We start from the raw sequence: 22,842 nt of genomic DNA on the forward strand, positions 1-22,842 counted from the left end.
CACTCTGGGTTGCCAGCGGTGAATCTTCCCCCTGATATCCAGTTGCCAAAAAGCCTTCAAGACACTGTTCTCTCCAGCCTCCAATACGGCGACACCCACCTTCCCCTTTTAAAGTTTAAATGGACACAGACGGAGGAGGTTAGAAGGAGAAACGAGGACACCCTGCAGCAGCTTCCCTCTGAAACACTCTGTACACAGGCCGGTTACTAGGTTCATGGGTGAAGATAGATTCATTCCGTGGCCCTGTAACTACATCTCCCTGCTGAATTCACTCTCCCTCGCGCGCTTCACGCTTTGCATTATAAATAGCGCATATGTGCGAAAGTAAACGTGTGAATTTTAAAGAGTTCGGAGCTTTTTATCTCCTCATTCACACCTTTGTCACATTTTTTCTGCTAAGTCTGGTTTTCATGTATTTCATTTCTCCATAAGCCCTGTAGCTTGTATTAATTAGCTGCCATGTACAGAACGCTGCTGCCGACTAACTGAGCTTGGCAACGAGAAATTCTAGAATAATTAAAACGGCACCAAGTAGGATGGCACGAGGCAGAGCGCACGCGTCTGCCAAGGCCCAGCAGTCACATTCAATTCAACCAAGCTGCACCAAATTTCACACACTTATGAGTTCTTCAAATGTCGGATTTTTTTTATAAAATCAAGATCCAGGAAATAATCTCGGGGAAACTGGTGAAAATGTCAAAAGGCGACCTTCTGCAAAATGTGATAAAGCTTCTTTGTCCAGATCCAAAATTTAATGGCCCATTTACATCCTTCCAGCAAGTCTCATGGAAATCAGTTCAATAGTTTTTGTCTGATAATACTACCTTTTACTAAAAGTACAAAATAAATAGACAAAACTTTAAGGTGAAAGTATAAGTACTACATTAACTTTTCTGCTGGATGGAAGGATGGAAGCTCAGATATCCAGTAGCTCCCAAATAAGACACAGACCGGCTGCTTCTTAACAGTGGAAACAGTGAAAACACCGAGTTTCTCTGGTCACAGCTGCTCAGAGATCAGCGCAGCATTTTGATCAGAGCAGAAGCTCTACAAATTTGGTTTGTACCGAGCTTCTGTGTCCGCTTCCAGTCTGACCTGCTCTCACGTTTTGTTTTTAATATTTCGTCAACTAAAATATGCGTCACATCCGAACTTATTGAGCAAAGTGTTTTTATAGAACTTTGAAACATGTTGGACTTTACTTTGAAAAAACTCTTAATCTATACAGTAAATTTGTTTGATAATCACTACATTGATAATTTGAGAGGTCCTGAACACAGCCATATCAGTCTCACTCTGAACTTATTGAGCAAAGTGTTTTTACAGTACTTTGAAGTATCCTGAAATGATATATTCCACAGTTGAAATGTTGGACTTTACTTCTCCAGATATATACAGTAAACATGTTTGATAATCAGTATGTAGATAGTCACAGGGGTACTGAACCCAGGCATATCAGTGTCACTCTGAACTTATTGAGCTAAGTGTTTTTACAGTACTTTGAAATATCCAGAAATGATATATTCCACAGTTGAAATGTTGGACTTTACTTCTCCAGATATATACAGTAAACATGTTTGATAATCAGTATGTAGATAGTCACAGGGGTACTGAACCCAGGCATATCAATGTCACTCTGAACTTATTGAGCTAAGTGTTTTTACAGTACTTTGAAATATCCAGAAAAGAACTGATTTGATTGTACACATGTTGGACTTTACTTTGAAAATGATCCAACTCTATACAGTAAAAAAATGTGATATTAATTATGTAGGTAGTCAGAGAGGTCCTGAACACAGGCATATCAGCCTCACTCTGAACTTATTAAGCAAAGTATTTTTGGAGAACTTTGAAATATCCTGAAATGTCCTGATTTGATTGTATGTCAACAGTTTATTTTGAAAACTGGACGTAGGCCCACGTCTTCTTCCTCTAACTTCTAGTACTCCGTTGCCGTCCCCTTTCTGGGCGGTTTGGTTGCGTCTACCTTAAGTGTCAGTATATGAGCGCAGTAGAATTTCTGTGTCGGCTGATTTGACCACAAAGATGCGAGTGTCGGCTGGCTTGACCGCAGTCTCTTCCGTGCAGGTCGCTGATCTATAGTGTCAGACCCACGGTCTCGGTACACTAACCATGGATAAATCCCCAAAAAGAAAAGTCTGGGAGTAAAATAGAGAGTTTAATTCTGCGTGGACAGATTAATTTGCTTTCACTGCCAACTTGGCTTACCTGGAGTCTTTATGTGGGGAGGAATTGGCAAACAAAAAAAAATGTAATGTTTAAAGACATTTCCAGAGCATGAACACCAATGTTGTGCAAGTTCACTACTCTCATGAACAAGTTCAAAGTTCAGTTCATACAAGTAAACATGAATAGTTCCCGTTCATAGATCACCATTTAAATTCTGAACAAGTTCATATTTCAGTTCATTTCATAGTTTTAAGGTGGACAGTGAGAATGAAAGACTTAACTTGTTAAAGAAAACCTTATCCACCACTACCCCTTGCCTTTACTGTCGGAATGTTTATCAGACAGTGTGTAAAAATCCCTCAGATAATAATAAGGTGCATCGGATCTCGGATGTAGTTGCTGAGTCTGCGTCTCTGCTTTCTCTTGCCATCTGTATATGAGACCGAGAGCTGTTGTGTTGCAGGTATGGCCTGCCCCTTTAAGGAAAGTTTGTAGTGTGTGACGTAGTGCACCAGGGTATTGTGGGAAAATACGCTAAAAGTGTGTTTATAAAGAGAAGTGACGGAGCACCTAGAGGTGATGCGAGTGTTGCTCCTGCTGTAGATCCGAGAAATAAAGTGGCCGCATTCCAAGTAAAGAAACATCTCCTCCTCCTTCTTCACGGAGCGGTCCGGACGGCTGGTTACCGGCCAGACAGCGAGCCAAGATAACCAGTGACAGGGACGGCTCCTGGTACAGGCGACATATGATTTATCATAACGTGACACATGCAATGTAAAACAATACATTAACGTCACACCATCATCCTCTAACCCCGGGACGCACCGGAGGTAGAAGCGCTGTGAAAAGCGCTCCGCCTCCTTTCCTCGGGAAAATGGTAAATACTTTGGCTGTTCGCACCGGCAGCGTAGTGCCGGGAAGAACCAGGAAGGCCGAGGCCACACACACAAGCACATCATCTCCTGTGTAGGGGGTGGCGGCTACAGGCTTGCGTAGGTCAGTCACCTGTGTAGACCAGCATCATTTACCCCTGAACCAGCGCGGAGAGATGAATTAAATGGGGAAACAAACAAAAAAAACTGCGCGCGCACATTCTGCGCAGAAGCCCAATGCGCAGGAATTGCGCGCAGCTTTTTTTTTTTTAATTAAATTTTTTACTGTTTTTATATTTAATTAATTTAAATTAACATTGTGTAATATATTTTGCAATTAATAGAAGAAGTTCTCTCAATTTTAAGTGTAACATATTACCAGCTTTAAAATGGGAATGTGTAGCATTCGAACCCGGGTCACTGCTGTTAGAGACCAAACGCTTTACCGACTAGGCCACTTCAGCTGATGGGTTCCATCCGGAACTAAGCACATTAAGTCGATGGACAAATTATCGTGTGCATATTTTTATGCTGCTTTTAATAAACACTTCAGAGAAAATATTTTCTACTTTACTACATATATCTGACAGCCTTACTTAAAAGTTACTTTAATATTTTGGGCTTTTAGATACTGGATGAAACCTATTGTTAGAGAATAACCCAGTGGGGGGGGGGGGGACACTTGGACTACGTTGCTTGTTTGGTCTGCATATGTGTGCCATGAGTGATTGGTAACGTAGTGCGAAGTCTAGTTAGCTGGTTTCGGTTAGGCTAAATCGCGGACATTTTACGGGCACTGAGCAACGACATGGTGAAAGCATTCGATTTAGACAGCGTCTCTCCTGAGGAGAAAGTATTGAAATGTCCCGAGGGTCAGTGAACAGGTAGGGGTGGGGCACGTGACAATCTAGGCCAATGGCTGTAGGGTTTTGTGGGATGCCAGACTCTCATTGGCTGATGAGTTGGCGTATCAAGGGTGAATATGAGGAAGGGGAGTGAAGAATACAGTGGTGGATGATGATAGGAGTGTCAGAGTTACGAACAAGAAGTGTGTCGTGTTCGCTGGACTTTAATAAAGTTACACATAAAGAGAGAAGTTTCCTGTCGTCTATACGCGAGGACGCTACAATTGAGTTGCGTTCAGTTCATCGTTCTCATAAAAGTGAAGGTGTTCAATGAGCGCGTTCTTTTGCGTTCGTTCATGCTCAACACTGATGAACACAGCATCTGCTGAAAAGTAGCAAACTGGAGATGAGCAAAAAAAGCATAGTTCTGGGTTTAATTTATTTCAAAGTAGGCCTACACCTGTATTTTGTTCTCCTCATAAAAGTTTGGTGTTTTCCTTTTTTGTAACAGGTAAAAAATAGCAGTTAGTTTTTTTTTTAATTGTCGTTCTATAATTTAATAAATGCAACAAACTATAGTTTTTATATATGTATAACTATATATATATATATAACTTTATAACCTGTGTTATCTAATATGTTTTGCAGCTCCAGACAGATTTACTTTGGGAGAAGAGGGGGGGAAAATGGCTCTGTTGCATTAGGGCAGGGGTAGGCAACCTTTACTATCAAAAGTCTACTACATCATTACGGCCGAGTTCTGGTGGTGACCTTTTCTGAATGATTCTCATCATTTCTTCTCCAGTGATGCTGCTGCAGGTTCACTCTGCTGTTCCTGAAGGAGGCGGTGTCTAATGTTACCTGTCTGCTCTGATTGGAGCAGTCAACCGATTTGCCTCAAATTATTGTGAACATGAAACAATGCCCTATAAAAATGTGTTGGAGTTTAAAGTACAGATGTAGCGGAGTAAAAGTACCTGAAAAATGAATCTACTTAGGTACAGATACGTAAAGAAAAGTGCACCAAGTAGATTAATGACATAATAACATCCCATCAATGAATCCTGTTGAAAAACCCTCATCGTCCAACCCTGACAAACAACAGGTAACAAACCGGGCCTAATAAACTAAATAGATGCAAGATCACAAACTGGGAAAGACACTCCATGGTTTAAAATCCCCAGTGACGACCATGAGTGTGGCCGGTTTTAGTCCCATCAGCTGGACTCTGAAGTTTCTGTCCCAAGGCTCCAGCGGCTCGGACGCAATCTGAGCCACTGGAACACTGGCAGAGTAGAAGCACGGCGTGTCCCAAGGGGGCCTCCACAGGAGTCACACCCTCCATCACTACCCCCCCCCCCCCCCCCCACATAGCTGTGATCCCTCTCTCTTCTCCCTCGGTTTACGGAGCATGAACATGGAAACACTTGTGCTCGTCCTCCGTCAGCAGCACCTTCTCCTCACAGACCATATAAACGTGCTCAGCCACGTTAACAGCAGCTTCTCGGAGTGGGACACCACTGAGACCGAAGCCTTGGACAAAAGGCTGACATCTCCCAACACCTCAGAACAGCCTGGCAGAAGCTGGAGCTACTGACTCAATGTTGCCCCCTATTGATGCAGAATCAGTCCGACCCTTAACAGAGGCTGGAGAAAAATAAGAAAATCCAATAAATTTCAGACAAAGACAAAAACCTTGTATTTGGATTTTTTGTATTCACGCCCCGTCTCCGCTGTAGTTCTACTGCAGCTTTATTCTGTCATCAGTAAAACAGAGACCTCAACTTCATATATTACCTATGAACAAACAAAACAAAAAATGACAGCCCTACAACAGATATCAAATAAAAAGACAAAAAGAAATAGACATTTATACAGAGAGTCAGACGCCTACTGAGGCAGCAGGGGAGGGATGGTACGAGGTCATAGGACGACAGGGGAAAGTGCCAATCATGATGCAGCGAAGTGTTTTCTGACTGACATGTTAACTGCAGCCGGGGGGGGGGGGGCTTAAACTATGTGGCAGAACAGATATCGGGACTGGTGGAGGAGCAGCAGAGCTCCTGTGGAAAATGAAGATGAGCGGTTATGGCAACAGGGGAAGACTAGTGGTGCAGTACAAACTGTGACACAGGTTTGTCTGTGAGAAACGTCCGGCCTCAGCGTTCGAACAAAGATGATGATGACCGCACACGCACACGGCTCAGAGAAGGGTCCGGACTATTCTCTGAGCCTTGTCAAAGTTGCCTGAGCTGCAACAGCCTCAGAATAATAAGCACAGTGGAGCTGAAGGTAAAAAAAGAAATGCAGCTGATTCAAAGAAAACCTCTTCCTCCTGTGTGGCATTTAATCTAACACATTTCCAAAGGGTCAGTTCACCCAAATTACACCGAGCAGGATTCTAGTGGAATGTAGCCATGCAGAGAAATCCATCTCTGAAACTTGCACATTGAAAAAAAAAAAAACATTTGTTAAGAATTCAACAGCTTCGTCTCCGTCTGACTGACAGAGTCTCAAACATAGCAGCTGTTCTATACACCTCTATGTAGTGACTCTAATAAAACAATCATGTGCACAATGAAAGAAGCAGGAAGTGTTAGAGCTACACACACACACTCAGCCTTCTACTGAAGAGACATGTTGACAAATATGAAATCAACTTTTTCCCAAAATTCCAGGTTTTCCCCTGAAGACTTGTCACATATTGTTCAGCTGTGCCAAGCTTCTCATAATTATCTATGTGCAATGCATTGTGGTCCATTAGTTTATGTCCACAGCTAACAAAAGTATTTTTTTCTAGCTTATATATGGTTTGCCTGGAGAACACTTGATTTGGTCAACGCTTCAGCAGAAACACTAAAGATTAACAGACACAGAATTAGTTTAGTCCTTTTCTGCAGACTAGTTTGTGTCACATTTGTTGAAATTTTAAACTGCACTGGGCAACAACATTTTTATTCCATTCGTCGCCATTATTTAGGGATTTGAAAAGATTATAATAGTGTTGCTGTGATCAAAAGAAATTAAGTTCATCAATTGACATCTGCTAAGCAAAAAAGCCAAATCTTCTGCTGTTTCCGCTTCTTAAATAAGAGTTTGCTTTACTCTGTTAAAAAATTCCCCTCAGGCTCCAGAGAAATGAATTTCCTAACACTCCAAAGTGTCTGTACAGGAAAACAAGACTTTATATTGCAAGTTGGGTGAACTTCTCCTTTACTTTGACTAAACAGGAAGTTTCTTTTCTTCTACAATGATCTGACAAACCGCTCGACACAGACAATGATCCATGATGCCTAACAAAACTATGAGTGGTCCCTGATAGTGTTGACACATGCCAACACAAAATTAAGAGAAACTCAAGTATTCACATCATCATTCTCTGCACACAAACACACAGATGTATCTGAATTGTGGTATATATGAGGTATAGGACAGGAAAAGAGGGGGGGGGGGGGGGGGGGGGGCAAGGTCGTTGAACTATCTACAAGAAAACAACCAGGGGACAGAACAGTTGTCTGATATGATTCATGGTCACATTGTCGTCGTGTGGGGCCCGACCTGGGACTCCGGCAGCTTTAAGAGCCGTAGCTCGGGTCTCCTGGCCGCTGAGATGGAGAGACCACACATTCTCTTTGCTGCATTCGAGTCTGTCGGGTAAAATTAAAATAAAACAAAAACCTCTGCAGTCAACAGTAGATCTATAAGTACAAAAAGAACAAACTGCTGTGATGTGTGACTTCACTGCCGTACATAAAATAAACAAATTAAACTTAAAAATGCATACACCATATAAAGCTCTGTAAATTGCGCTCTGATGTGGCACAAGTCTCACACCCCCCACCCATGCCCCCAACTAATCATTTGGGATATTTACATTCAGTAGTTCAGTCCAGGATGGAGCGAAGGTAGAAAAGGTTCTTACAAAGCAGAACTAAATGAGATTTCATGTTCGATGATGGAGATGAACAGATACCAGCTCGTATCCGACGACTGACTCAGTCCTGCTCGTATCAGAGCAGCTGCAAGTTCACCAGGGTGTTAGCTGCTCTCAGAGATGTCCACAGTAACAAGCTGTCGCCTGCCCCCTGCTGTGCAGTCAGTCCTGTTACAGTGGACCCTCCCTCTCCGAGCTGTATTGTTCGTTGTTCTTCTTGACAAAACGGAGAGACCACAGACCCAGTCCGCCGCCCCAGCGTGGGACTGGTTCTTGGTCCAAGGAGTCTGCTGGGTTAGTTTTTTTTTCCTTTGTATTGCCTCGTTTGGTGTGGACGGCTCTTAGCGCAGTTTGAGCTTGAAGGCGGAGATCTCCATGGGGTCGAGGCTGATGGCGGAGTCGTTGGTCAGAGGCGTGCCGGAGTGCATCAGGGTCAGGGACATGGGCTGGAGCAGCTGCAGGTCCAGGTTCTTGAACAGTCCCGATACACTCAGCTGCACGGGGAGAGAGAGAAGGGAAGGAGAACCAAGAGCGCTTTAGAATAGACATCGCATTAAAACTGTTAGACTTTAGAAATACTGCGTATACTAAAGTTTTGGCAACAAAACCTCCTTAAAGCATCAACAATAAAAAAAAAAAACGTTATCCTAAAACAGCACCTGTGAGTATTCCATTATTAAATCACTATTAAGCTATTACATCCATCATTATTATTGGTGCATTAACATTAGAGCTGCTCTTTAATATTGAACTAATTTATACAGTTTGAGTCAGTAAATCATATTTTATTAACTCATGAAATGTTTAGTTAGGAAAAGGGACATTTACTTATATCTGTGTACAATCAAACATATTAGAGTGTGTGTGTGTGTGTGTGTGTGTGTGTGTGTGTGTGTGTGTGTACTCTGACCTGTCCTTGAGTGGTGGTGCAGTTAAAGCCCAGATTCTGAGCCTCAAGGCCACAGTCCAGCGCCAGACGGTGAAGAATCAAGGCCGCGTATGGAGACGGAGAGTGGGGGTCCTCCTGTTCACACACACACAAAAGTAATTGGAAACCGTTCATTTGCAATGGTTGATGGGATGCGTAGTTCCTTCACTCTTTGTGTACAGGTTGGTCTGCCCCTCACCTGGCTCTGGATGCTGCGCAGGTTCAACAGGTGGAAGTCGCAGGGCAGGAGGGACTTGAGAGGGGCGAAGGTCTGCAGAGGAGGGATGCCGCGTCTTTTGGGCAAGACGGGCAGCGCCAGCACCTCGTGGTTCAGGATGGCGTTGGTTATGTGACTGAGTATAGACGGGAAGCTGGTTGTTGCACTGTCCATCATCTGGAGAGGAAAAGTCACGGATTAAACCCAAGGTGGTTAAGACATCAATGACTCTAGAAGCTTTACAGCCTGTTCACCATGAGGAATAGGAGGTGTGTTCCTAATTCTAGTCCACAAACAGCAGCACTAATCAATCTCTATGGGGTCTGTTCCAGCTGGGGCTCTATGTTGTCATATTTTAAATGAAGAGTATTGCCAACGCGATGCTTGATGTTTGTGGCGAGCCACAGCAACTTTCATCCCATCAGCAGTTTTATCAGAGCTGCGTTATAAACCCGCAGCCAGTGACTCCCTGTCCTCTGCCGATGTGTGTTCATTTACTTGATAAATTATATCATTTGTTTCCGTCAATGGCACTTGTCGTAAAAGACGGAGCACTTTTTCTACGGCTATAAGGAGGAGGGAGGTAAAATATAGGAGCTGGATCTACGGTGCACACTATGACACAGGCTACCAAGCATCCCCACTGTTGCCACGGCATTGTTACCTCTTGAAATCCATCAATCAAAAATTTGGAGAGGAAAGAACTAAACAAGGATGAGAATCTGGCAAAGAAACCTTCATACTGGAGGTAATGAAGTGGAAAAAGAAGAAAAGTAAAAAAACAAAATTAGAGAGTGGAGAAGATAAGACAGATGGGGTGGTAATGAGTACTGGAATGAAAAGATACAAAAACAGGAGTTAATAAACAAAGAATGAAGGACAAAACTCTGTTGTTAAAAACCTTGATAAAAGAGAATAATTCAGGACCGCAGAGTCGGACGTGATGTGCTGAAAATTATCAAAAACTCTTGCCCAGCTTCACCAAGCGCCTCTGCTGTCGATCTCACTGACCTGGTTGCCCATTGATCTCCTCTCCAGCAGCAGTCGGAAGTGGTTGACGGTCTTCTTGTTGTCCTTCAGGCCCTGGCCGAGTCCACGATTATCATCCTGCATCAAGCGCCGGTCCATTATCACTTCAAGCTGGCCTGAGAGAGGAGAGGGAGGAGAGGAAGGAGGGGAGGAGGAGGGACAACTTTTACACAAAAGCATTATAGAAAAAGTATTGAACTTGACGCCCCCATCATTCAGGCATAATGATAAAAGGATTAGTTCAGTACACAAACGTGTAGATGGGAATTGCTTTGCTTTCTGAAAACCTCTCGAGGGAAAGATAATTGCTTCGATACTAATCCATAAAAAGGCAGAAGACCATAAAGACAACCAGGGTGCATTTACGAGACATCTTTCATAAAAAAAATAAAAAAATGTAATGAAATCGAGAAATGACATAACATCAAATAAAATGCAACAAGATACGCACCGCTCTCCAAGCTGCTGACGCCCAGAGACTGAGCCGTGTGCAGTGTGAGGCGGTGGTGGCTGTCCTGGATGTACGCCTGGCTGGGCATGGGATAGAAGTTGGCCTGCAAGGGAAGCTTCAGATGGTGGCGACGAGGTTGCATCTACAAGCGGTGATCAAACGCAAATCAAGTATACGTAGTTATATTGGGAGAGAATAATAAAAGAAATGCAAGTTACACTTCTCTACTGAGCAGAGTGGGATCTACCTGGAAGCCGTTGAGGTCTGTGTAGAAGACATCTCCACTCTGGATGTCGGTAACCAGGCGCATGGCGAGCTCCTTATTGGTCTGATCTCTGATGTCCACCGTAGTGGTGAAGTCTACAGACAAACCATCCACCCCTGAAAACATAAACACTAAGTATTCAGAACTCGAATGGACACTCCGAGAGCAAATGCCTCTGACAAAGTTAGAGCAATGTTTCCTATTAATTCTCTGGCTTCTGGTAGAGTTAACCTAGGGTAAACTTTGTCCTGCAATATTTGTAATTTATTGTGTTCCTTCCTGACCCATAATGCATCCTAGCCCTAAGTTTCATGGTTATCCTCAAGTAGTTTTTGTGAAATTCTGCTGTAAAGTAAATGTAAAGATGAGCAGATGTTCAAATATTGGACAAATGCAAAGCAAAGAAAAAAGCAGCAACACTGTCAGATGACAGGGGAAAAGTCCCTAATTGAATAATAAACACTCATTTGGTTAAACATATTGTTGAATTGTACCATCTGGCGCCTTTAACTGAACATTAAAAAGCTTCGGGGGAAAAAAATGCCATTTGAAGAGATTCCAAACTGCAGTTCTGTTCGTTTATTACCTGGCACATTGTGGATGCGAACGGTCTGCTGGAAGTGCTGGTAGTGTGCCACCACCTCGGAGAAGAGGGGCCCCTCCACAACGCGCACCACAGGTGATTCTTTCTGGTGGTAGGGCTGAAAGCAGGACGACAGAAAGAGGAATCGCGAGCTGAATGAGTAATACAATTTGATTCAAGCAACCATTGAGTAGAAGGAGCCCCCCCAGCAGAATGAGTAATAAGATACGAGCAGAGGAACAAATCCCCTGCACTCCTGCATATTGTGTTGTCTCAAAAATCAAGGAGATGACGCAGCACCGCCTCTCAGCCCTGAGCTCGCCCAGCATGATAAAATGACACAATCCACAAGGGAGGCTTATTATCAAAGACTTGTGAGAACTAAACATCTGAGAGAATACCTTGGCTTTTCCGTCAGGTAGAAAGAGGTACGCTCCACTTTTGTCTTTGGAGGGGCGAGTGCCGTAAACCATGAACTGCATCTGAACCTTCACTTCCTGGGGATCATCTTTATGCTTGATGCTCTGCAGATGAAAAAGCCACACAGAGGAAGACAGAGCACAGAGTGAAAAAAAGACAGAATTACAAAAGAGATGAAATCATATTTGAGGAGCAACAAGAGAGGACGTTTTCGCTCTGATCAAACAAACTCAGGTTGTTTTTTTTCTCTCCTACCAAATGGAAGTTAACACAGGAGAGCAAGTCCTTAACTCCGATGTTAGGTGAACAGAAAACAGGACACACAAACCTCCAGCAGACCCGTGGTGCCAGAGAAGCCAAGTGTGAGAGCCTGACTGCTGATGTAGAAGGTTTGAGGGTCAGCCTGCTGAGAGCGGACAGAAAGCGAGTCCGTGCCCCGAGCACTGACCCCCCCTCCAGACAGCCTGAGCAGCGTGTCGGAGCGGAGCGTCATGGGCGAGTCCGGAGAGTCGTAAAGATGGAAGACAGCCAGACCCAGAGGCGGCAGGCGAACCATGAACGATGCCTGCACAAAAAGGGATGGAAGAACGGCAGGAGGAGTTTAAAAAGATCCCAGCGGTGAAATTTTCAGCTGGAGTTTTATAGCTGTGGCTTCGTACTCCTTGTTAATCAGATCGGGGAGTGTTGACCACGAGGCATTCATTAAAAGTTTAAAGCAATTAAACATTAGCGACAGTGTGTTGTAATTAAAATATGATGAGATGAGACTGTGTTCTCCGTCATCTCATTCAAATTCATTAGTTTCCGTGAAGAGCTGGAAGTCCTGCCGGTTTCTTTATTACCACATTTCCTCAAATAGTGATCAGGCTCTTTATTTACCTCAGGTGCAGGAGTTAACAGGTCCTTGAGGCAGGATAGTTTTAGAAAGAGGTTTTAACTACCAATTCCTCATGGTTAAGTATAATTGGTTATATTTCATGGGAAGCCCTGTTAATAAGACTGATGTATAGATCACTGTTTTGCCCCTTTAAGAGCTAGAATTTGCCATTATAATTTCGGTGAGCAGGCAGGAGTGAGTAGCTGACTCATAGTTGCAGCCAATACCGTCAGAGAAATGTTTAACTGTCGATTAGTTTAAAACACTTAGATGACAAGAAAAAAAACGGTGGTTATCTCCAATATTTAACAAGGAAGCTTCAAACATTAAGAATTCTGAACAGAGGTTGGTGTATTCAGTCTGCAGTCAGAGCTGTGGTCAAGACATCGATAGACTTTGTTTTGTCTCTACATGAAAACCACTTAATGGTTTGCAGCCAGAGCCTAACAAAACTGATCACCATGTGTGGCTGCAGGGGGCGCTGTTGTTCAGTAAATGTTACTCAATGTTGCTTTAAGCACATAACGATAAAGACTTTGTACAAAATGTTTGGTGAGGGGAACTTGCTGCATGTTGGTTTGTTTGATGTGCTCTTTTTAAACAATTAAAATACATTAACTATTATGGCATGGTCATATTAGACTCAAACTCCAGCAGTACCATCAATTGTGTGTCTTACCTCAAATACTTCTGCACTCATTTGACTGGCAGAGCTCCACTGAGCACTCAGCTGCACGGGGAGCGTCTGTCCATCCTCCGTAAGCACCCGCACCCTGACCGTGTTGACCAACACAGTCACCACACACAGCCTCTCATGCTCCACAGGGTTGAACAGAACCATGTACCTGCCAGAGAAAAGGGGAAAATAAATCATGAGCTCAGGATGGTGGGAAAGAGGAGGAGGTGGACGAGATGAGAGATGCATTGGGATGTAGATGATACCTCGGCCCTGCTGGGTCCAGCTCGATTAAAGTGCGCTGAGGAAGAGAGTCTTGAGTAGCACGCCGATCATCCTACAGATCAAAAAAAAATATATAACTCAGGGAACGGACTATAATCTCAATAAAAGGGCCAAAGGAGCCGTTTTTTAAAACTGCATTATACCACAGAGGACGAATCAGATCATGTTTCCTCTTACCGTCTCCAGGAAGGGCTCGGTCTGGTAAAAGCGATAAAACTCTTTGTTCTTCATGACCAGGAAATGAGCAGCATTAGTGATTACCCTCTTCAGACCAATGAGCGACCGCAGTAATCTAGGGAGGAGAAGGAGGAATCAAAGGCTTACTGCAGCCGTCACAGCAGATGGCTTTTCAATACCTTTCCTTCAAAGTATTGAGCAGGAAAGTTTTAAATGGCCACAGAGGCAGATGATTAAAAAGTTGATGCAGTGTTTCATATAAATTAAACTCTAAAACAATTCAATGCCTCCAATCCATACTGTAATTTAACTTTAAAAGCCAGATCCTTACTTGGTGCCGTAGTCAACGACAACATTTTCCTTGGCGGTGCCAGTGATGGCGTCGTGATGCTGGAAGAGAGCAACCGACTGCCTGGCGTCGACCAGCAGAGCATAGTCTGAAACTGGGTAGCGTCCTTCCATGCCCACATGTCGAGCATTCGCAACTGCCAGACTGTAAAGGATCTCGGCCCCCCTGAAGGACAATGACAAACAGTTAGCATGGAATCGATCTTTAAAGAAAGACGTGGTGGCTTCCATTATTAAAAGTTGTGTGGACATTATAGCTTCCTTTCCTCGAGCCCACATAAAATGCAACAGTACAAGAGCACTGCAAATGATTTGTCAAAATCATTAGCAATGTGCGATTAATCTGGCCCACCTGAGGTGCGACTCAATCACCCGGTCCAGGCTCTTGTAAAAGGGACGAGAGGTGAAGTAGCCGGTCCAGTAATGATCTTCACGGTCTGCATAGGCAAAGAAATCTCCACTTAGCACCGGGAAGTCTGGAGGTCTGGATCCCTGGGCCACTCCCTGTGCTTTGTATACAGCATCGAAATATTCTGAGAGCGTCCCAAACTGAGCCTGGTGACAGATGACATGTTGGGGGAAAAAGGCAAAAAAACACAAAGACTTTACTGAAACACAGCTGAACAGAAGAAATAAACGGCTCTCATTGTTATTCATGCACCTTCCCTCCTGCATCGCATCTTCTAACACTGAGTCCTGACAGCTTCTTTCAGCAACTTAAAATACCACTGCATGATTCATTATCACAAGAAAGCGTGCTCGCGGAGATACTCCGAGCACCGCATGCTGACATGCATGAGAACAAAGAGAATACACAGATATATTTGAAAGCACAATTTGTGACAGATGACAAATTATCCTCTTACCTGTACGTGCAGCTCTGGGTGAGAATTCATGTAGTCAAACAGCTTCTGGTAGTTGGTGAACTGCTGATCCCACTCCAAGGCCTTGTCGTAGCGGAAGTCATCTCCCAGCGGGACCAGGAGCACTTTGCTGCGGTAGAGTTTGGACTTTTTACGGTACTGATCCAGGAGCAGATTTGCCCTGAATGAGAAAGAGAGGGTTTATAAAAAAGGAAAATAAAATTAATTATCTCTTGGCATCCAAACTGCCCTGCTTTGTTTGTAAATGAAATTTTTCAAGGAAATCCATCTGACACTGGAAGGAGGAGCATCAAATTAGCCCTCGGGTGTTTTAGCATCAGCCACTGAAATATGTACTGGGGGAAGTCTTTTAGCTCAATGTGACTGTGATAGTATCTGCAGTGTCTGTGTGTCTCTCCCTCAGTTCATCTGCCCTCTCTGGCTGTTGTCCCTGGCACGGGTTCAAGTTTAGTTTATTTGTCGGGGAGCAGTTCAGAAAAGACCGCGCTCCAACAGCGGCGAACAAACTGCTGTGAGCAGCTGGAGACACATTTCACATAAACATGTAACAAACAAAGGACTAATTGAGATGAATGTGTCTTTTAGTTGGAAAATAAACTGGACTTGTGGAGAACTATGCAATGGAGACACTCAATCCCAAACATGTTTTATGCTTTTGTATGTCTTGATATTTCATCTGACAACTTTAACACTTGGGCTGTAGCTGACAATGATATTTATTCATGATAGTTTTCTCAGTTAACCGATTCATTATTTGATCTATGACACCTCAGTTCTTTGCTCCATATCATGTGATTGGGATCTTGAGTTACATAACTAATGAACAAACTATATCAAACAGAAGACTTCTTTCAATAATTTTTCAATAACCCTAACCCTAACCCCTAAATCCCTCACCTCTCTGCTAGGTTGGCCTCCACCACAGGTTTTGGTGGCACTTTCCAGGGGCAGTTTATCCGACCACCCGGTAACCTCTTGAAATCAAACTGGCAGCAGATCTTGGGATCGGGTCCGCAGGTGTGAGGCACATCGTAGCTGTAGAACGGCATCATGTGGCAAAACATGTCCGTGCCCGATCCAGTGTCTGTCAAAGCAATAAAGTAAAAACAAACAGTATTAAGACATGTATTATTTAAATACACATATAAAGCATGTTCTGCGTAGGGCTGATATTTATGATTTCATTAAAGCTTGTGCAATGTGCTGAATAATGCTGGATAAAGCAGCTGAGGTTAATTGACAGTAAAATCAATTCTTTAAAAGAAGTGGCTATTACTTATGGACAAAATATTCAAGGTATTTTCCATTAAGAAAAAAATGGGCAGTAAATCTTCAGCAGGCATCCCGTTCATTATGAAATGTTAATGAAGATAGCTTCTCTAGAGTCATTACATACTGGTTGTCCTTCCAAAATTTCTCCGTCTTTCAAGGGCCATAACAAGTAGCATGACTCATTCCGCTATGAGCCCAACAAAAATGAGCGTATGAATCAGATGACATTGCTGGCTCCACTCCACTCACCCCAGGCCTGCCTCCACATAAACTCCAGGCTGCGGGTGGAGGCAAAGTGTTTTTTGATGGAGTAGTGGACTCGCTGAATCAGCATGCTGGTCAGGTTGGCCTTCTTCAGAAGATAGGGCATCGTAGCACTGTGACCAAAGGGGTCTACCGCCCACCCACTGCGCGGGGTTATACCTGCCAGGAGGAGGAGGAAGATGTATAATCAGATAAAAATGTATCTTGCAAATTAAAACATTCAAGGACAGACAGAAGAGTATTCTTCTTTCACTGTCACTCTCCTGTGTTTGAATGGCGAAGGACAAATTCTGATGGATCATGTACCCAGATTTCTCTCAAGCCACTGATGGCCTTCGATGAGCTGGTCTATCATGGCAAAGTAGTGAACGTTGGCTTCATCCGTCATCACCCAGCCTCCTGTCACAATCTCAAGCTGCCCTCCCTGGATCAGCCTGTGGAAGAGAGAGGATTAAGAAAGCAAGGTAAGGATAATCCAGCCCTAACAGAAAGAGTCACTTTAGCCAGATAAGCTATTTTTAGAGTTTCCACAGTGCGCCAGTAGATACTGGGCATTGTGTAAAAACACAGTATTAAATGACCATCAAGGACGTCTCAATTAATTCTCAGAGGGGAAATATAAGGTAAAAGTGCTTTGCTTCACTAAGCTGTTTCTCACTTGCGCACAGCCTCCTGTTTTTGTTTGTCTGCAGTCTCCCACCACTTGGAGAAGAACGAAATCTCAGACCAGATGAACTTCCTGCGAGGATCCTCAGCCAACTTCACCACCATGTTGTTTAAAATGTGCTGCGTCTGGTCTGTGAAGTACTTGTCAAAAGTCTTGATCCAACCTAAGAAAATAAATATAAAGTAAAACAATCTGCACAACAGTTGGCGCACACACTATCCGCTACTGTGACAGTCTAACAACCCCCCACTCCCACTCACAGGCTGATACAAAGGCAAACAGACAGGGCAGGTACAGAGAATCAGCACTGTGTAAAAAGTACTGCAACAGATCAAAAATAAAACTCATATTTAATTCAGGTAGAGCTGTTCTCAGAAAACTACTTAGCAGAGTGGTACCAAAGAACGTGACCAAAAGTCTCTTTCACTGCAGTTTTAGCGTGCAACCGTGTGGAATATCACAGCTTATAAATATCCTGTGAAAGGCTAATATGTTTTATAGAGATCAAGCTTCCACATCATACTCTAGTCACGAAGAATCATAGTCGGTGTCATTCACAAGGTGATTGTAAAAAAAGATCAAGAGCTCGTATTCACTTGTGCAGGACGGGGCGATTTACTGCAGCACTTTTAACATTCTGGGTGTAACACCTTCACATAATCTATAAACGCTGGACCCTGCTGCACAAAAAATACCTGAAGAAAAACTTTGCAGCCCAGTTTGAATCAAATTTAGCTCAGAGTGAGGTCAGTTCTCTCTGGTGTTGGGCAAACTTTGCAGGTCTCTACAGCCTGTCAACATATCAATAATTGTCAATTTACCAAGCATGTGGCAGGATGGTGAAAATATTTAATGAAAACTTCAGTGTAAAATCTAATCTGAGCCAACACCACCTATAAATAGCCAAAGTTCTCCGATGCCAATATCTTTGTAATTCCATAGTTTGTAGCCGAGCCGTCAATCATGTCAGCATTATGCTAATAATAAGAGTACAAATGATTTGAATGATTTCTACACCCCTGTCACGAGGCTCCATCACAGGGTTGGCTTCACAGACACTGGTTTGTCTCATCTATACCAACAAGGCACTATTTTTAATCTCTTGTTTAAAAAACGCTTAAGGCTGTTACTTCACAAACCGTTTGATCAGACAGACAGTCAAACAACCACATGAGGCATTTTCAACATCTGGTTTCAGTGTGTGGGTCTAACACCCTTGCAACTCACCTGGATCATTGTGGGAGTGAGGGACCACAAAGACTTGAAGAGGCTCCTTGTCCCACTCGTCAGGCTCATAAGTTATTTCGAAACCCTGCTTCCATACACCACCGTCCGGGTTATCAAACTTCACGATTGAGTAAACATCCAGCATCTATGATGAAACACAAAATTATAATTTGCTCACTTATAGGAGCCCAAAAACAAGCATGAAGTAACCGACCAACAAAACATGTTTCATGTATTATTTTCTTACACATCAGTTGTGCTATTACAGACACAATGATGAAATTGCAAAGGGCACACAGGGAGAGATTTAAAAACTGGGTGACGTGCAGGATTAAGTACGTATATAACTAAACAAACCTGATGAAATAGTTACAATTATGACATCATGGAGTTACAATAAATTTAATTTGTGTTTTAGGAGACATTCGTATGCAGGTTCATTTCTATGAATGTATATGTATGGGAGAGAAGAGAGAAAGAAATTATAAAAATAAAGAAGAACTATAATGAATATATAAATGCTTTCTCATAATTGATTCTTTCAAATGACATGTTTCCTAATATCGGTGGGCATGACAGGGCTGGAGAGCTGTTGATTCAGATAATGAAGGGGTGGCATGCGGGGGGGGCTGGTGTCACCGTTGGTAGGGGGGATGTTATCAGGGCGAGGTGGTGTCTGTTTTTATGGATGTGTACTTTTTTGTGTTACATGAATGAGTATTATTGATAAACTGGATCCTGCAAGGGTGGAGCGAATCCATTAATCTTTCTGCAGAGACGTTTTCAGATAGTAGAAGGTGCCACTGCGGAAAAATATTTCTGTCTTAAGTTAGGTAAAGTGACCAGAATGGGTTGTTCTCATGTCAGTAACCGGCTGAGGATGTGTGATGATTGTCAAGACTGTTTAATGGTCAAGTGTGTGCAGATGCAATGCACACATCATGTGAGTCCTGTATTGGGTAGATTATATTGGTTGAAATGAGTTTGTGTTGCAGTTTGGAGTTGGAGGACATAGATAAACTACAGATGTGGATCCAGTAACATATAAGGTTTGGCCATTTAACATTTCATCTGAAGGGGAAAACTAGTAGAGCACCTGAACGTCGGCTTGAGCACCGCTGTCTCCAGCTATCTGGCAATCCTGGGGTTTGACAGCGAGGAAAGTGGGGCGACCATCAAATGGCAGTACCCAGGAGCCATTGGCACTTCTGAATGGCAGGTGGCCACTGGGAGACACAGCTCCTGTGTCTGTGAGCTCCATTACAGAGTCTTTTATGTGGCTGATGATTTGGTGGTTTTCCTCCAGGAGCTGCTCCAGCTGCTCTATCCGGTTCTGGAGAACTGAGATTTGGCTCTAAAACACAGACAAAAATAATAACTCACGCAGCTGTGTAACATAATAAAACATCTGCTGATACAACCCGACATATGTCTCTGTTACATTGAACAGACCGAAATTTAAAGACTTGAAATTAGATCATCTGTAATGAAAGATTCTATGAAGATAGCACGTGGCGATAATCATAAGTGAATATTAAAAAAATTTAAAAATTGTTCGTTTTGTAGTTTGTTTCTTCGTTGATGCAAATCATGGTGTGTTACCACAAACATGCAAAAAGAAAAGCTACAGACTTTAACTGCAGAAAAAGGATTTATCACAATATATGAACCTCAACAACAGCAATTATTCTTACCCTTGGAAAATTCCCTGCATTCTGTCGCCTTGCAGGGTCATGTTGGACTCGATCCAACATCAGATACAGAGAGAATACAGCCACACAGAATATGGCCCCTCCACACACTGTCACCTGTTTCCTCAGTTTCATCCTCCTCTGGAGCCGTCTTGTTTCCGGGATTTAAATTTGAAAAATAACCTTGACTTGGGTGTTTTGTTCCACCAGAGGGGGAAAAAAAGTCCTTGAAATTGTGTTCCAGCAATCTTTCACAGTGCAAAATATATGACGGAAAGTAACCAGCTACAACGGTATTAATGGTTCAGTTCCACTCCTGCAATGCCTCCAGACACCACTCAACATACTGGAGACCAAAGCGAAGGGGGCTAAAGCATTGGGAGCAGTGGACAAGGATACTAAATCAGCAATAGCTGGCAAAAAGTATGTCAGCTTTGGCCAAACCACAGCCACCGGTGGGTTCCTTCAAAGTAGCCCTTGTGCTCAACCATCCAAAACCGATGAGATTGCAGGAAAAGGAAAAAAAAACAAGTGCCACACAGAGGGGGCTTAAACAGGGAGCTTAGTGTCCCTGCAGCATGATGTGCGTCTCTGTGGGCCTGCTCTCCTGGTCCAGTCCCCACTCCCACAGCAGACTAATCCTCCAGTACAGCCAGAGTCCCCCTTGGCTCAGTTGGCCTCCAGTGCCATACAGTTTGCCCACTATGCTGGGACAGTGCAAAGGAACAGGCAGAGAAAAAAAAATCCAACTTGACTCAGAGCAGCAGCTTTTGGTAATCAAGCTTCAACTCTGCCCCCGAAGCAGCTCCAGGACAATGAGACAAATGTCTCAGTAGCATAGAAATTGCATATCTACAGTGGCAGCATGAGCCGTGCTTCTGTCCTCGATGGAGAGTGCCAAGTTGAGATCACATGGGAGGGTCTTCTTCAGCTGTTAGAAAAGAAAATGTAGATTAATGGAGCATGCAGAGCAAACGTATTCTGGCTTTCAATAGCAGGCCTGACAGGAAGCGAGGCGAATGGGAGCTGTGGAGGAAAACCGAGTGATATCTATTCTGATCGGACCAGTGCAGTCAACACAAGGAGGCATCAGGCTGAGCAGAGTGGTCTGAGTGATCCTCACAGCACCAACAAGGTGTTCCCGTTTCCCCCTGTGTGCAAATCCAACCCAGTCTCTAATCGGCTCACTTGTCAGGCTGGGACGATCCTCAGCATTACCACAGGGAGTTAGGGATAATAACCTGGCACTTGCCTTTGCTTTGTCTGACTGTAAAAGAGCCTCAATGTCAACAGGAGGACGATTCTTGCTCAGATCACCTGGCCATGGTTAGGAATCCATCCAGCATTAAGAGGCTTCAGGTGCCTGACAGGAGATCACCTCCACAGCCATAAATTCACGTGACAAAATTACACACAACTGATGTCAAGTTTCTCACATAAAGGCTCGTTTGCATCAAGTGGAAACAACCATGAGAATCCCCCCGATCCCTCATGCAAACAGTCAACTTGGGGTGAATGACTGACGGGTGAGTGTCCGTGTTTAACTTGACTTGGAGTCAGCTAATGCTGGGCAGCTAGCCAGGCGACCGCTGCGCTGCTGCAAACTTAAGAGCACAGAAATACCCGCAATTAGACCTCATCCCAAAGTCAGCTCACACACACGACAGCTGGTTTAGGCATCTGGCTAATCATCCCATTAGCCACGTTAAGCGAGGGTACACAACTTTACCCTAATCCCAGTTACTACAGTTGTCAGGAATATGCTGCTAAGAACAAGCTAGCGCTAGCAACCAGATGTGGCACCGGGGAACCGCATCGGCTCGCCTGGTTTACGAGCTACAATCGAGAGAGCGGTGCTAGTAAGTGAAGGTTAACACCGGGAGAGTGGTTCGCCGGTGAGTGAGTCTGTGTGTGTGTGTGTGTGTGTGTGTGTGTGCGTGTGTGTGTGTCAACGATGTGTGTCCGTGGAAAGCCTCGGCGGGTCTGTGACCGACGTTAACAGACGATAGCAAGAACTGGCTTGTCAACATTAAGACGTGGCTGATTTCTCCGGGTAACCGCTGACTTCGCTGCTAAAGCTCGTCGAACACTCACGCTGCGTCTCGGCAAAATGTCTCCGTGTGCAGCAAAAGAGGAAAAACAGGACGTTACCCATCAGAGGAGAGCAATCCGGAAGAGAGCAGTGCCCAGCGGTGTGTGTGTGTGTGTGTGTGTGTTTAGATCCGGGCTGACAGATCAACTGAACTAGCTGCTAGCGCCACCTCTATGAGCAGCGTGCCGCAAAGCATCATGGGAGGCGAGGAGCTGCGCATCGGTCTGTGATTGGTCCGCGGCCGCAGAGCCTTTTTAAATAAATGCTCCAACCTGTCATTTCTCTGTACGATGAAACACAGTTTATCGTCTCATACACACGGTGTGATGTCAGGCATGAGTTGCGTCTCATTTTATATACGCACATTACATATTTTATCAATAGATTTATTTTTTTTAGATATTTTAAGTACACAAGATAGTGGAGTGGACGCTGCGTCCTTAAAGGGATAGTTCTTACAAAAATTATAATTCCCTCATCATCTATTCACCACGGACGGATGTGAATAGGCGGGGGTAAACAACGCTGCAGCCAAATGAAATACAAATGAGGTAAATGGGGACTGATTCTTCAAACGTAGAAAAAAACAAACACAAATAACACTAATTGAAACAAAGATAGTAGTTTAATGAATGGCTGGGAAACTGT

At 43.7% G+C, this 22,842-nt stretch overlaps 1 protein-coding gene across 3 annotated transcripts; it reads right to left on the minus strand.

The window, feature by feature from the left end:
- Positions 1 to 5,603: 5,603 nt before the first annotated feature.
- On the minus strand, positions 5,604 to 22,379 carry man2a2 (mannosidase, alpha, class 2A, member 2). Of its 3 annotated transcripts, XM_053426222.1 has the most exons (24): positions 22,254 to 22,379; positions 20,106 to 21,033; positions 19,508 to 19,765; positions 18,412 to 18,556; positions 17,176 to 17,347; positions 16,824 to 16,951; positions 16,503 to 16,676; positions 15,879 to 16,065; positions 14,964 to 15,141; positions 14,450 to 14,652; positions 14,081 to 14,263; positions 13,750 to 13,864; positions 13,554 to 13,624; positions 13,291 to 13,456; positions 12,063 to 12,299; positions 11,716 to 11,838; positions 11,318 to 11,432; positions 10,714 to 10,847; positions 10,467 to 10,608; positions 9,998 to 10,131; positions 9,651 to 9,728; positions 8,969 to 9,163; positions 8,752 to 8,865; positions 5,604 to 8,335 (listed from the first exon to the last, which is right to left on the minus strand). In XM_053426222.1, exons 2-24 carry the CDS (start codon positions 20,235 to 20,237, stop codon positions 8,183 to 8,185), a joined length of 3,537 nt encoding a protein of 1,178 aa, XP_053282197.1. In that variant the 5' UTR covers positions 20,238 to 21,033; positions 22,254 to 22,379; the 3' UTR covers positions 5,604 to 8,182. The 3 variants fall into 3 exon arrangements, with proteins under 3 accessions (XP_053282197.1, XP_053282194.1, XP_053282196.1); XM_053426219.1 differs by lacking the exon at positions 9,651 to 9,728; XM_053426221.1 differs by lacking the exon at positions 9,651 to 9,728 and having other exon boundaries at positions 22,197 to 22,327.
- Between the last annotated feature and the right edge of the window lie 463 nt (positions 22,380 to 22,842).

Source organism: Pleuronectes platessa, chromosome 7, assembly GCF_947347685.1.
Source record: "Pleuronectes platessa chromosome 7, fPlePla1.1, whole genome shotgun sequence".
In the NCBI taxonomy this organism is placed as follows: domain Eukaryota; kingdom Metazoa; phylum Chordata; class Actinopteri; order Pleuronectiformes; family Pleuronectidae; genus Pleuronectes; species Pleuronectes platessa.

Bases quoted from the DNA above. Each gene is read 5' to 3' on its own strand.
- man2a2 (XM_053426222.1), bottom strand. From the start codon at position 20,237: ATGAAACTGAGGAAACAGGTGACAGTGTGTGGAGGGGCCATATTCTGT. The intron at 12,300-13,290 runs GTAAGACACACA...CTTTTTGTGCAG, and splicing joins TGAGTGCAGAAGTATTTGAG to GCATCGTTCATGGTTCGCCT. The intron at 10,609-10,713 runs GTAGATCCCACT...CACCGCTTGTAG, and splicing joins CAGACCTCAACGGCTTCCAG to ATGCAACCTCGTCGCCACCA.